We start from the raw sequence: 15,638 nt of genomic DNA on the forward strand, positions 1-15,638 counted from the left end.
ATTATGCATTCTGTTTCCTAATAGCTCTATGTTAGACTGTTCAATACTGCCCTGCTGTAACATTCATCACGGATATTTTTCCCCAGCACATAATGTGTTCTTACAAAGTAGCCCTGTCTCAGTAGCAATAAAGCATAGGGGCATGACTGCAGTCTGTTATGGAGCATCATTCTGTAGTTTTGAGCTGTGAACCTCTATCAAAACTTGCAAGAGTGCACCCCTGGGTAAGTTATGTCCAGAGACTATTGCTAAGTCACCCCTGATGTATGATTCAATGTCCACATATTTTAGTGCTCACCTTTTCCAAGGAACTTCTGTGCTATTTATAACACAGGAGTAAAGCCAAGGATGCTACTTGTCTTTTGAATAAAGTGGCCTTATTTCGAAGACTCTTTGGGAAAGTCGAGTGCATAGCTTATAGTATTATGTAGTGATAAAATTTACTAAACTAACAATAACTCATGCTATTAGGCTGCTGGGCTGCAGCCCTCCAAAGTTTAAAGAAACTATTTTTTTTTTTCAGATAATGAGCAAAATGTACATTTAGTATCCTGTATTCTCCAGTAGGATATTAATGTACAGGTATCACCCATTAAAAAAACATGTCCAGCACTTCATGGCAGAGTAACAAAGCACCATGAATTGTAGTTCAAAAAAAATTTGATGCCATCATCTTTACACTGGTGAAACAAGGCTTGATTGTTTAGTAATTGTAAAAGAAAAGTAAATAAACTGAAAAACAATGAATAGCAAAGGTAACTGCAACAGTAGTTACAAGGACTTCTTGTTCTGTTTCTTCCTCGCTAAATGTGGGGGAAAATTTTTCACCCCGTCCTTAGAGAATATTGTTAATGCAGGTATGAGACACTCTTCTTCTTTGCTAGTCAGTGTGACTGAAGTCTTGGCTTGACTCCATTTTCATATTTACTTATTTATTTACTTATTTTGATCCATACCATATAACATTCACTTTCTTCTAGGTGACCACCTATGTCTGTACTTGAGATGTTTTCTTTTTATCAGTAGTTTAAAGGTTATGGATCTATATTGCAACTCGGGATTTGAGGATCCCTATTTCCATCTCTCCTTTGTGTAGCCCTTATTTTTCAAATCGTCAAGTCTCACTATTATGTAAACTGCAGCAATGTTACAATAGAGCTGCTCAATTTGTTGCAAACCATCACTCCAGAACACACCACTCTCTAGCTTTCGTGGAATAAAACTGGTTAGAACTGCGACAGTATCTATCATCTCAACTTAATATAGTCCATTAGCTTATATATAAACTTGAAAACTGTCCAGCTCTATACAATATCCTATAATAATACTCCTTTACTAGAGCCTTACTGCCACAAGACAAATCACTACTCACTATAGCTAAGTTTTACAATAGTACAGACAACTCCCAATGCTCAAACTATCACTAAACTATGGAGTTCTATCCCTGTAGCCTTGAAGTTAGCACCAAACCCCTCCTTCATAAGTTCGTAGATAAATACTAGTCAATCAGTCTACAGACTGTTACCTACCTAGCCAACAACTAGACAGTGGTCAAAGGTGAGAATCAAACCCTGTAACTTGTATCTGCAGGGTAAACACTTTAACCTCCTTCCTTTTTCAAATCCCAACGTAAGCAGCATCTAATAAATAAATAAATGGATTTGCACTTGTATTACTCCAGGTGTACCCCATTCTGCACCCTAGAGTTTCTTTTTCAGTCTGCTCTTCATCCAGAGTAATAACCCTTGTCTAGTTATACTATATATTCTATATGCAGTTTTAATGAATGTTACTGTACAAGTCCCCTTATATCTCATTTATCCTAACAACGTTTTTCCCTTTAACTTATGTCTCTTGTGCATCTTTTTTCACCCAGTTTACCCCCATATCCCCTAATACCCATTTCTGTTATTTCTACCTCTGCCACTTTCTCTTTATCTAATTTGCCATGTACTATTTTGGCCTCCTGTTCTTCATACATTTTCGATATATACTATAATTACCTTTGACCCTTCTATCTTTCTTCTCTTTTCCAGGTACTTGAGTCTTTATCTATCTGGTTTTACTATGGCCCCCTTTTCCTTTTTTAGTTCAGCCCAACAAATTTACACATATTATATATTTAAAACTTTGCTGTTGCCGCCTCACAGCAAGAGGTTCTCTGGTTCGATCAATCGGCTGGGGTGCCTTCTGTGCGGAGTCTGCATGTCCTCCCTGTGGTCACGTGGGTTTCCTCCCACATCCCAAAGACATGCTGTAAGTGGATTGGACAATGTAAATAGGCCCTAGGTGTGAGTGTGTGCATATGTGTGCCTTCTGTGGAAGGTTGGGTGCCGGGCTGGCAATGCGACACCGTAAAACTCCACTGCCAGTCATGAGTGGACAGGTGATCCGCTGTGGTGACCCCTAACCGGGAAAAGCCAAAAGAAGAAGAAGATATATTTAAAAGTTTGCTCATAGGTTTTTGCAATGTTTTACTGATTTTTTTTTTTTTTGTTACAGATTATTTTTTTACTTCCTCTATAATATATTGCATTAAGATTTGTTTTCTTCTATGCATGTAGACAATTGTCTGTATTTCTTATGGAAGTTAGTTTGATTTGTTGTGGGGCTTTTTTCCCCAGGGCTCCATGAAAAGGGAGTTTAAATACATTTGAACTTTCATAGTAATAAAAAACAAAACAAATAAATGAATAAAAAGTTACCTATAGAGTAGGAAGATCACCTCCTTCTGCCTTAAGTCTCTGTCCTTGGAGATTCAGCCTGGCAACTTCTTCTTGGCTTTGGCTGCTGTTTTTTCACTCTGCTCCTAGTGGTTCATTACTGCAATTACAACTGCACTCAAGTCCTTTCCTGTTCTGCAGCTATAGGCTGCAGTCATTCAAGCCTGCATATCTTATTGGTGTTATTGGTCCCCAACAGTAGCACCTTGCATTCCTCATTACTGAACATCAGATGCCATATCTTAGTCCATGGTAATAACTTTTTCAGGTCTCTTTTAAGACTGCCTCCTTCTCCTCTGCTGCTTCCTCAATTTTTACATAAACTATAAAGGGATGAATCATCCTTTCTATGCCTTATTTCTGTGGGTGAAAAACACATTAAAGAGCATTGATTCTTGGACTTACCCCTTTGACATGCCATCATTTACTTCAGTTTCACTTAAGCATTTTTTCTGTTACCGCCATCCCTTTATTTTACTTACTAGTCTTCATTGAGGTCTTTGTATATGACATCAACATTTTATACCATTTACTTCTGCAGCCATGGAGAATTTGACAGAATGTTCTAACTGCAGTCCATGTTAGCTGATGTCTTAGGAAACGTGACCGATGTTTGATGACTAATGTTACAAGTCCCAATATCACAGAAAGGTTACACTGAAAACCCCTTTCAGCTAACCTGGAGTTTGCCCTGTTGTGCAACCATAGAGTAAGTACATATAATTTTAGGGGATGTGGGAAAGCTGCCTATATGGGAGTGGGGGTACTGACCCCCCCCCAATAAACTTTGTTTCAGTTTCCCTGAAAGTGGCTTTCAGCTTAACCTATTACCAGTATTGGGTTTTGTGATAATTGTATTCATAAAGACATCACTACTAATGTCCTAGAGGTTATTTTTCAAAAATCTGAACAGTCTTTCATTCAGTATGTTTTCCATGATCTACCATACTTCCCAAGTATGACAACAGTAAATAGTTCCCCAATCTGCTTTTGGTGTGCCTGGTGAGTAGTAGCTTTAAAACTACAGCAGTCTACCTCCAGATGAAGAATCCAATGAACAGTTCTGCTAGTTGGTCTAATAACATTCCAAATATTGTCTACCCTGACTGCAATTTGGAGGGTAGTTCTGAAACTAAATCTGTCATACACGACACTGGTGTAGATCTGAGTCTAAATCTGTGGTATACTACATTAATCTAGATCTGAGCCTAAATCTGTGGTACACTACACTGGTCTAGATCTGAGCCTAACTCTGTGGTACACTACACTAGTCTAGAATAACTGCCATTCAATAGAAGCTTGAAAAAATCAAGTCCTTGTCCATTGCACAGGTCATGAATAAACAATAAACACTTTGAACAGGTAAGAGATAGAGGCAAAACTAGGGTTAGGTAAAGGTGTGGCTGACCAGGGCATAAAGATGATAGGGAGCACAATTGCCAGATTTGCAAGGTGTGGAAGTGCAGCACCTGTACTTTCCGTCATGGTTGAAGTGCTCAAGCACTTCATGTGTGGCACTGTAACTGTCTTTTTTACATTCTGCAGGAATCCAAAAAAATGCCTAAGTTTATAGGGAAGGACCCAAGCAGAGTTTTTTTTTCTTGAATTTATTCATTAAGGGGCATATATTATTTGCAAAAAGTTGAGATAGTCATGAGAACATCATCTGCACCTTCTCTCTCACACCTCTTTATGTTTGAGTTTAAGCAAAACAAATTTATATATCTGAATTTAAAATAAAATGTGTTTGCTAGTTATGTGACTGCTTTAAAATGAGCTTTTTAACACTGTAAGGTCTTTCATTTATATGTCAGGTAGATTATTAATCTAATTTACGTGAATAGTAAGTGGTATAGAATTCCAGGTCGTAGGATAGTATATCTGTGCAAAAGCTCATTTCAGCTAATACACTTCTTACGTTATGGTCAACATCCTACCCATTTTCTACCATCACTGTAAGCAAATTCCTTTGTGATAAAATATATTTAAAAAAGCTTCAGTAAGGCTGTAACAGCAAAGTCTAAAAACAATGAAGAAATGGTCACATCTTCAGTATGAATTATATATTATAACTACTAAAATGAGCATTTTGGTATCATTCATTAACTTAAGAGATTTCATCAGACTGATCAGATCCTCTATTTTTATCTAGGGTGTTGTATCTTGGATGTTAAGTAATTATGTAGCTAATATACATTTTTTTTGTATCGCACTTATTGGTGAAGTATGTCCATGTTCCCATTTAGCTAATTTAGTACTAGGCATTTGGCATTAGGGAGGGGTATGTTTGATGAGCCCACTGTGACTTTGTAACTTTAGAAATATACCCAAAATATTGTGGAGTCAACAAGGGGATAACATCTGGAAATGAAAAAAAAAAGCAAGAAAGACTGCAAGAAGAAATGTATCACTATAGTAAAATAGTACAAGAGGAAGGTAGACAGTGTCATGCATGAGACAGGACACAGTATCACTGTAGTAAGAAGAAGAAATAACAAGAACAAACAGAATGACTAGGGAGCGATGCACTTAAACCGTAAAAAGACAGCGGAAACATGCTTAGAAAAACTACCAAACAGAGATAATAAGGTAAGTCTAGTCTGCCTGCCTGACTAGGAAAAGGAATGAGAAATGACAGGACAATATATGTATAAAACAAATAAGATAAAAAGGGACAAGAATGAAAAGGAATCCAACATGAAAATTAAGAAATAGTGGTGAAGCTATGGATCCAGTAGTAGGAAAATCAAAAAGAAATGTGAATTACAAGATTTGGAGGTATTCCTGAGTTTTACTTCCCTTTGTTGCTACATTTTATGGATTAGTTTTTAGGTATATGGCTAAGTACTGGGTGTGGCGCTTAATACTAAAATATAATGCCCCCTATGTCTTGCTGCAAGCCTATTACCTCCCCTAATAGATCATGTGTCCTGTTGTAGATTCATAGATATATAGGAGTTGGAAACCTTCGTTCAGACCTTTTTACAGACCAACATGGAACACATACTCCAAATGTGTGTCAACACTGGACTCATGTGCAATTATAAAGATTGGCTTTAAATATATTTAATTAGTCTATGTGTCTGAGACTTGTTCTATAAAATTGGAAAGATTGATGTTAAAATGTTCTTCCTTCTAATGAAGATCCTAACTCCAGGAATAGTAGAGATCAGAGCAGCACGCCCATTACTTTCAATCTGATTTTCAATACCAGAATGGAAAACTGTCTTAATATTGCATACTTCCCTCTAAAGTGATAGTAGGTTCATAGGTTCATAGAAAAACCTACTCAATTTACCAATTGCCCTAAAAGCACTTTCTGGTTAAGTTATTTGCTCAAGGTCACACAGCAGCCAAATGAAAGCCGAGGGAATCAAAGCTTGTACCACGTGAATAAACTCTTTATATGATAATAACCTTAATTCACTGCACTAACTGCCACTATACTCTTAATTTGCTCTTATCTGTACTTTCTAATTTATACTTAAGTTATACTTACATATTGGAGTGTATTATTTTCAAGTTGTAGTCCATTTGTGTGCAGGATAGTATTAACTTTGGGAATTTGCTTTATGTGCTGCAAAAGTTACGTAACAGCAACAATAGAATTTTACTCTAATGCTGGACAGATTAAACATAAACAACCCAGCGAGTGCCCTTTGGTCCCTAGATTAAATTGTCCCAATTAGTAGTTCTAATTGTTTAAGGCCCTTACTCCTAATTTTTTAGGTGTTTTGCTATTATTAGGTTTTATTATTTGTTTTTGAGCCATATAACAATATAATTTATGAAATTTACTTTTTCAAGAGTAGTAATGTTCAAGTGAGCATTTGTATCAGTAGCTTCACTATCTAATCTCATCACTTTGTTTCTTTTACTAAAAGCTATATCAGTAGAAGTCATTCATACGTTAGAGTCTCTAAATACCCATTTAGATAGGTAATATCAGGAGATCTGATCACTGCAGCTCCAGTTTTGATATCATCCATGTATATGCTTAACCAATATTTGGAGTCAATCACAATTGTAGCAAAAACTATGATAAAGAAAGTCAGCCCCAAAATTAACCACCAAGGTACCCCTGATTTTATAATATTCCAGACTGATCTACACAATGCCCTTTTTGTGAGCTCAGAACTAGCCACCTTTCAACCCACTGATTTATAAAGTAAATTTTATTATGTGGCATATTTTTAATGATGACTCTGTGATCAAATGATTAAAAGGCCTTTTCCAAACTAAATAGATAGCAATAACCCTCCAGCTGTAAGGCTGTAAATACAGGAAAATAAAGGTTTACTAAGTTTGGAAGGGTAGAGTGAGCTTCCATAAATTCATACTAGTACAAATCCTTAACATTTCTCCAATGTCATGATGCTAAACAAAAATCACTCAGAATGTTTACAACTTATGCACTGCTTATCTTGATCCAGGCAGCACTTCTGATTCTATTCCCTGTACTGGAATTATTGGAATTATTAAAAAATGTTTATGTAAACCCCTGTGTAGGTCGTTGAATTACAGACTGGATATCCAAAAGAACCCAGGTTGCTAAAGTTACTGTTACACTCTCTGAGTGAGAACTGCAATGAGTGGTGTGCCACAGGGATCCATATTAGGCCCTCTCCCGCTTGGCATTTTTTTGGAGACATTTAAGCCAATATTTTGGAAGTATGGTTGATAAAGTTTGCTAATGACAGAAAGCCGGGTACTGTTATCTGCTCATCCACTGATACTAAACAGCTCCAGCAAGGGTTGGAATTTACACATACTCAGTGTACTGAAAATAGTCTAAAGTTAAATGCAAAAAAAGGGTAGTATAGTGTTACAAGTAGTACTTCTCTTCAGACTCGTAAGACACTTGAGTATTTATGCAGACAACTCTATCTAATTCGGTTATCATATTTTCACCATAAGCAGGAAATTCTTCTATCTATCCTAATTAATTACAAAGGGAATATCTGCAAGAACAAAAGAAGATCATTAAAAGTCTTAAATCCTCAACTATCTGAAAAGATTAGAACTATTGTTCTTATACTCAGTAACCTACCAGCTACTCCAAAGGGCCTGTGTCTAGCCTTTTAAGATATACTAGACCCAGTCCTATTTGACCTGCTATTTACTCACCAAACCAGTACCTCTGCAAACACCCATACTAGAGACTCAGATCTACAACAAAACATAAAGAAGACTGGTTTGAGGGATAGGTTCCTGACACAGCATATTCCCAGTCTATTTACTAAAGTGTCACTACAGGTCAAACAAAATATTACTTTGACTACCTTTAAGGCTGGACATGATGACTAGCTGGACTGACACAAATTTCCACCAGACTTATCATGTATGTCCATGCTTGATGTGGGAGGTAAGCAGTATTAAGTGCTTGACAAGAGTGGCAAGACCTTTTAAGTCTATTTGCTTAAAAGTGTATATGGCTAGGCATCTTATGGTCCCTGGGATCACTTACCTAGTATTATTTCTATCTTCGTAATTATCAATGGTAAAGTAATTGGGTGATAATTCTCCATTCTATAGACCCTTAGTCCCTTCATGTGTTTGTGCAGTGAGTGAAAGCTGCCACTCTCTAGGAATAATACCCTGTTATAATAAAGAAGTAAATATTACAAGTACTTGAATCAAATTGCCTACAAAAGTACATATAAACTGGCCAAACAAATTGTCAGGGCTGCATATTTGGTGGGCCCTTTACCATGGTTAGAGAATGTTTGACTGTTTCAGCAGTAATTGCTAGGCACCTTATGTTTACCATGTTATGACTTTGCAAAGTCAAAACTGCATCTCAGAGATGCACACTGTCAAAATATTTCTAAAAATATCCACGGTTTATCTGGCCCTATAGCACAGAGGAATAAAGCCCTTACTGCATCCCCAGGCACTGAAGGGACTGAAAGCAAAGAGGATGGATATGTATCTCCCACAGGCAACGATTGCAGAGCTCACAATGCTTACACAAGGTCAGAGGGGGCTAGGACACACTCCCTGTTAGCAGTATAACATTGCACCAGAATCAATGATTTTGTCACCTGCCCAGATGTGGATCAGGTTTTGCCAGGGAGACTAAAGTTGGCCCGGTAGCCCAGATGAACGAGGAGAAAAGCTGGTGGCAGCTGATGATCAACTGCAGGGTGGGGGAGCAAAAAAAGAAAAGGATACACTTTCCAAATTTCAGAGAAATCAGTAACCACTATAGTATTATACTGCAGGATTTAAACGTCAGTAACCACTATAGTATTATACTGCAAGATTTAAACATCAGTAACCACAATAGTATTATACTGCAGGATTTAAATGTCAGTAACCACAATAGTATTATACTGCAGGATTTAAACGTCAGTAACCACTATAATATTATACTGCAGGATTTAAATGTCAGTAACCACTATAGTATTATACTGCAGGATTTAAACGTCAGTAACCACTATAGTAATATACTGCAGGATTTAATCATCAGTAACCACTATCATATTATACTGTAGGATTTAAACGTCAGTAACCACTATAGTATTATACTACAGAATTTAAATGTCAGTAACCACTATAGTATTATACTGCAGTATTTAAACGTTAGTAACCACTATAGTATTATACTGCAGGATTTAAATGTCAGTAACCACTATAGTATTATACTGCAAGATTTAAACGTCAGCAACCACTATAGTATTATACTGCATGATTTAAATGTCAGTAACCACTATAGTATCATACTGCAGGATTTAAACGTCAGTAACCACTATAGTATTATACTGCAGGATTTAAACGTCAGTAACCATTATAGTATTATACTGCAGGATTTAAATGTCAGTAACCACTATAATATTATACTGCAGGATTTAAACGTCAGTAACCACTACAGTATTATACTGCAGGATTTAAACGTCAGTAACCATAATAGTATTATACTAGGATTTAAATGTCAGTAACCACTATAGTATTATACTGCAGGATTTAAATGTCAGTAACCACTATAGTATTATACTGCAGGAGTTAAACGTTGACTATTGCTTTTGACTGAGAGTTTACATATGTAAAAAAGATGCTTTATTTTCCTTAAATAATAGTAGGAAGTCTTCAAATGTTATTTAACATCTACAGTGATATATTTTAGTTGTCCTGGTATTTCATTTAACCTTTTTGTTGTTTCTTGCATTGCATTTCCTGTATGCGTTGTAGCTCCTTCTTTTGATTTGTACTTCATCATGGTGGTTTCAGATACCCTTGCTGTCCCACAAGATTCCTTTTAATTATTCCTACCAGACCTTGAGTACAGATGTCAGGTAGGCTTTGCCAAGTGTCAGCCTCCCCCTCAAGGTGCACAATTTATTCCAGTATCTGTCAGGTACACAGTCTTCCACCATTTTTGTATCCAAGCATTTGTAACTGTATATAATTTCTGAGAAGGCAAGCTTCCTGGAAAATCTCATACTAATGGGATCAGCGTTACTAAGTGGTTCTTTTCCTGTTATATCAGAAGTAAGCCCTCCATTGTTAACAAAAACTAATTAAATCTGAGATCCTATTAGGAAAAGAGACCAGCTGAATAGAATTACTTAGTAACATCAGATCAACAAATTTAGCCTTGAAGTGGGAAACTGCTAAGTTTTAAAACCAATATGCTCATTGATAATTGAAATCTTCTTGCAGAATCATAGGGTCGTTGCCAATTAATTTCCCTTCCAGCTTGGAACACAGCACAATGGTGATTTTTGAGCACTCAAGCATGCAGTGTAAAACAACCAATTAACTCTTACGAGAAAGGAAAAGAGTGACCCTTGTTGGGAATTGAACCCATGACCCCCTGAAATCCTTCATCGATAAAGTGGACCCAGATTGCTTGACTCTGTCCTGGCCCATGTTATTTATTTGTAGGCTTAAAAAAAGAAGCTATACTGACTTGTGTGATACTTTAATGTGTGCAATAAAGCCTTCTCTTGTAAGTATTGTCTGTGTCTGGAGATTCACTGTGATAAGGTATATTTAGTGAATTGTTACAATTTGTGCTGCATACAAGTCACAGACAAGACAAGGAGATACAGCCCTAAATACATTTTTTCATAAAACAATAGCTTTATTGTAACGAAAGGTAAGTTAGGCAATTTTCTTAATTTCTGCATAAATGTGTTTTGTCCAACAGAGCATTACTTCAGTGAAAGCTGTGCCCCAGGAGCTAACATTTCCTCCCCACTCTGTGCACTGTGCAAAGGACAAAGTATTGGGCAGAAATCAAAGTGTAAGAGCAGTCCGGAAGAGCCATATTATGGATATAGTGGTGCTCTCAGGTGGGTAACTTAAATATAACACTTAACACGTTAACTGTCCAAAAAGCAGTACATATCGATAAATAAGTCATTCTAAAAATCCTGAATCATATTTAATAGTTATTTGTCATGTGACTAATACTTCTTCCACATTTATGCACCTGAACTGCTTCAAGTCTATTTTTTATGAAGTGATCTATATCATAAATGCAGTGACTAAAATGTGTGTATCTATATGTGTGTGTGTGTGTGTGTGTGTGTCTGTGTTTGTGCACGTGTGCAGGTGTGTGTAGGTATGTGTGTGTATATCTATCTATATACAGATAGAGAGATATAGATATAGATATGGGTGTAGTACTTATCATTGAATACACCCAGTGTTGACTTGAAAAATGTCAACGTAAAAATGTTGAAAATGCTGATGTCAATACACCAGTAAGAATACACGAAGAAGCAGCCCAGTATATGCAAAATTTACAAATAAAAAAAAAGCTTTTTTTTTGCAGGGGTGCAAGCCCCACTGCACCCCACGCCCCTTGCTAATTATGCATACTAACTCCAAGAGGGAGGGAGGATAAAAAAGGAGTTGGGGAGAAACTGACACAGAACTAAAACAGCTACAGTTTCTTATTGATAATCTTGATGTATCCATGAGCCAGCTAGGAAAAAAGAGACGTCTGAATCTGTAACAACCAGAAATAATATAATAATAGGTATAATGAGGATTAAAAAATCAACTACAGTATTGTACAGAAAAATAGAAAAAGTATCAATCAGTACATGTAATTAATAACTGAGAAAAATACATGCTCTGAATTTTTATAAATACATCAAACCACAGTACGTGTACACTGCAATATCTCATATCTGAGACTGACAGCATGTACAGCTGAACAAGCAGTTAAACAGTTACAGTGTACCCACTGCAAACGAGAGCAGTTAACTCTTTTAGGCTTATGTGACCAACTCATTTAACTCAGTTAAGGCTTAGGTGATCTCAAGTCATCATTTGAGTTTTTCACGGCATTTTAATTTAGTAATATAATGTTTTTCATATCTCTCAGGCTGTAGTAGACATTTTCATTAGTAAACTTGGGGCTTAAGGGGTGTAATTAACCACTGAATCTTTGGACTAAAGGAGTTAAAGAGTAGGAACTATTTTTGACGTCATCTTGATGGAATAATATAAAATGATGGTATACATGTGTCATTTAGCTGAAACATTTGAAGTTGCGCTGGACATATCATGATGATTAAAATATTTTAATGGTGAGTCAGGCAGAAAAAAGAACACATGTGAGAAATTACCTCTGTAGTTTAATATAGCCGAACACAGCATGAGAAATATCTAAATGTCTCTGGCTGCAGATATTGCCTGGTTTTTGCTAGTAATAATCATAAAATAAGAAATTCATAATGGAGAATGACAACCATCTGTTGTTAAACACTTATGCAACTGTAGTGCTAACATAAAAAGAAATAACTGCTATTACATTAAAGCAATAAAAGCACACAAACTATGGATATGCAGTGATTTACAGCGTGTGTTTAGCTCGGCAAAAGAAAATAAAGAATGAATACCCTCACTTGAAAAGCTTAGGAAGGAGTGCTGCAAAATAAACGTTAATCATCTTGTAAAAAAATAAATGACAGACCTGCTGTTTTTTTTTTTTATTTTAAATGTGAATGGTGTTACTAACAGTGTTTTACATATTGTCTTAGTCTGCTAATTTTATTCAAACCATCTGAGGGAAGTCTGATGCAAAGCATGGTTTTGTTGACCCCCCCCCCCATGAAGTAACATGGAATAATCTAGTCTTGACATCTTTGTGGTCCCCAAAAATGAGAAATTTGGTGATGAGAGGAAGAGAAGAACCTGAATAATCATGGTGTGGTCTTAAGATTCAGTGACCCCTTTCAATAATGCAAACAGATGCTTACTGATGACTCCAACTATTTTGTGAGCAGTTTTTCGAGCAAATGAAGTGGAGATTGTCTTCCTTCTTGTCCTTGATTTCATTTTTAATATTTTTGACTCTACATCAAATCATTGCTCTTCACAAGATATGATTTTTTTTCAGTGTTTGTAATTCTGCTGTTGACACCACAGACTTTTTTCTTTAGACCTTTCACTTTATGCATCATGTTACAAGTTTCATTATTGTCAGCTATTAACATTTCTTGTTATTTCTGCTAGTTTTTTGAAGGTACAAAAACAATTTGCTGAAAGAAGAGTGAGAGATTTTCCATTTTTATTTTTAGACTTACTGCTTCTGTTGTGCATGGATGGGTTTAATTATTGCCCATTTCAGTGCTGGCTTAACGGGAGGAGGAGGATTAGAGGGTCATTGCAGGGACTGCTGTACTTTAACTATGGTGTGCTTTGTGGATACAGTTACAACACAAGAACTACTGCTGAAATTACAGTTTGGTTAAATGACTCATATTTGAAATGATCTGTGCAAAATGCAGTTACTGGATGTTTACTCTACTACTCCAACTATTAAACATAACCTCCTAAAGCCTTTTGCCAATGAAAAGGAAGGAGCTTCCTGAATATGATATCATTGATTCAGAAGCTACATTGGAAGTGGTTTCTTCGACTAATTTAATCTATATTTTATATAACCAAAGACTATTGGAGTTAGTAATTTATGAACATTTTATAGCACCTTTTGATAAGCACTAAAAATAGAAAGTATCAAATTTGTGCTATTTAAGACAATGCCCTGATAAGGAATTTTAAGTTGACTGTACTTAAAAATCTAGAAGCAAGGGCTCATACTTGGAATGAATGTATTTTCATGTGATTATTTCCTTAACTTACCATATCAGATCTTAGCTCCTAGCCTCTGCTTGGATATTTCTAGGCTAGGGATAGGATTGTCAGACTGGTAGTTTGGAGAGACCCAATCAAATTTTCACTTCATACAATTCCTACACCCACCTCATGCTTAGGAATGAATATCCCTAAGGTGAGAATATAAGGTTATGCTGCATAAGTCATCACCAACCTGATTAAAATCTGAAGAACAGTTCCTGTTGAAATTCTAGGGACAACAACTACAGTTGTCTGAACAGCAAAATGAATGGTGATAAAGGGGAAATATATAGTACCTTACAGTATTCCACTTACAATGAAGTATAGCAATCTCGGAGTTACTATATAAGGTAGAAAGGGTATTAAGGGCATACACCCTCATACTAGGTGAATGCACCCCATTGCAAAAGTGCTTTAATCACACTGCAGTAAGTTATGGAATTCACTGTATTTGCCAGTCAGCTTTATTTTTTTGTAGTTGTGTGAATTACAATTACATATCTCATACTTCACTAGGCAGACATGGAATCACCATGACCCTAGATAAGGGGTATAAGCCAGAACTCGATTTTAGCTGTGATGACATATACTTGGTCAGGCCCCAGTGGTCTAATGGATAAGGCCTTGGCCCCCTAAGCCAGGGATTGCGGGTTTGATTCCCATCTGGGGTGATATAATCTTGACTAAATATTAAGAACTTCTACACTGTGATCCCTTGCTGTGATGGATATTTACAAAAAAGTAAAATGTACCTTTTTTAAAGGGCATAACAGCCCTAGAAAGAAGAATCAAAGCCCTAATTTTGGAACTGTTTACTTTTATTTCTTATTTAAATATTTTGTTAAACAAGTTGTTCAGCTTGGTTAAGGCCCATTTGTGGAAAACTCATCTGGTTAAGAGACATCTGTGGAGCCACACAGCAGACAAAAGGTGGCTGAGTGACTCAAAGCAAGATTATAGGATGAATCTCATTTACTGCTCAGAGCCTTAACTGTGTGTCCTAAGCTGCCAGATATTGCTGGGAATCAATAGCTCCAATATCTGACATATTTTATTTGAATGCTCTGTTATAACAGAAGAGTACTAAGCAACCCCAAGGTTGTGTTTGGAATCATTTAACACTATTCTTCAGAATATTAGCCCAACTTGTTTGTATTTATTTAGTTATACATAAAAAATACACTTTCTAAGTTGTCTCTGTACAGTGTCAGACCATTTATAAGAAGGTGGTTTGCCAGAGATCCACTTATTTATAACAAAAAAATCCTTAACTTTTTAATTAATTTCAGAAATGTTGACTAATGTCCAACCCACTATATGGTTTGCAAACTGCCTGTATGACTACTCATTCAGAACATTTGTGTCCTTGCCACAACCACTTCCCAGAAAGGATCCTCCTACATCTACCCCCCCCCCCACACACACATTTATTCATGATATTCAACCCCATAGATAAGTTATTCCTGCCTTTTATTGAGAATAAACTTGTTAATGCTTTAACAAGATGAGTCAAACCAGAAGCTTCAACAAAATGAAAACATCAATGTCATGTGCTTTTGCTGGGGACAATCTCCTATACCCCCACCTGGAGGGTAAAGCCTCTGAGAGACACACAGAGTGTATTTATATCTATATCTATAGCTACATATATATATATATATATATATATATGCCTGTGTCCGTGTGTGTGTGTGTGTGTCCGTGTGAGCGCATATATATATATATATATATATATATATATATATATATATATATATATAGCTATAGATATGTGTGTGTGTGAGTCAAACCAGTAGCTTCAACAAAATGAAAACATCA

The 15,638-nt window shown here is 36.3% G+C and overlaps 1 protein-coding gene across 1 annotated transcript in view; it reads left to right on the forward strand.

The window, feature by feature from the left end:
- The window catches only part of LOC122800093 (serotransferrin-A-like), a 276,007-nt gene that overhangs the window by 178,316 nt on the left and 82,053 nt on the right, over positions 1-15,638 (forward strand). The window contains exon 13 of the mRNA XM_044069617.1: positions 10,876-11,020. Coding sequence (XP_043925552.1) covers positions 10,876-11,020 — 145 coding nt within the window. The remainder of the gene's footprint in view (positions 1-10,875; positions 11,021-15,638) is intronic.

The sequence above is a fragment of the Protopterus annectens genome, chromosome 4.part0, assembly GCF_019279795.1.
Source record: "Protopterus annectens isolate FY-2018-M chromosome 4.part0, PAN1.0, whole genome shotgun sequence".
Classification (NCBI taxonomy): Eukaryota; Metazoa; Chordata; order Ceratodontiformes; family Protopteridae; genus Protopterus; species Protopterus annectens.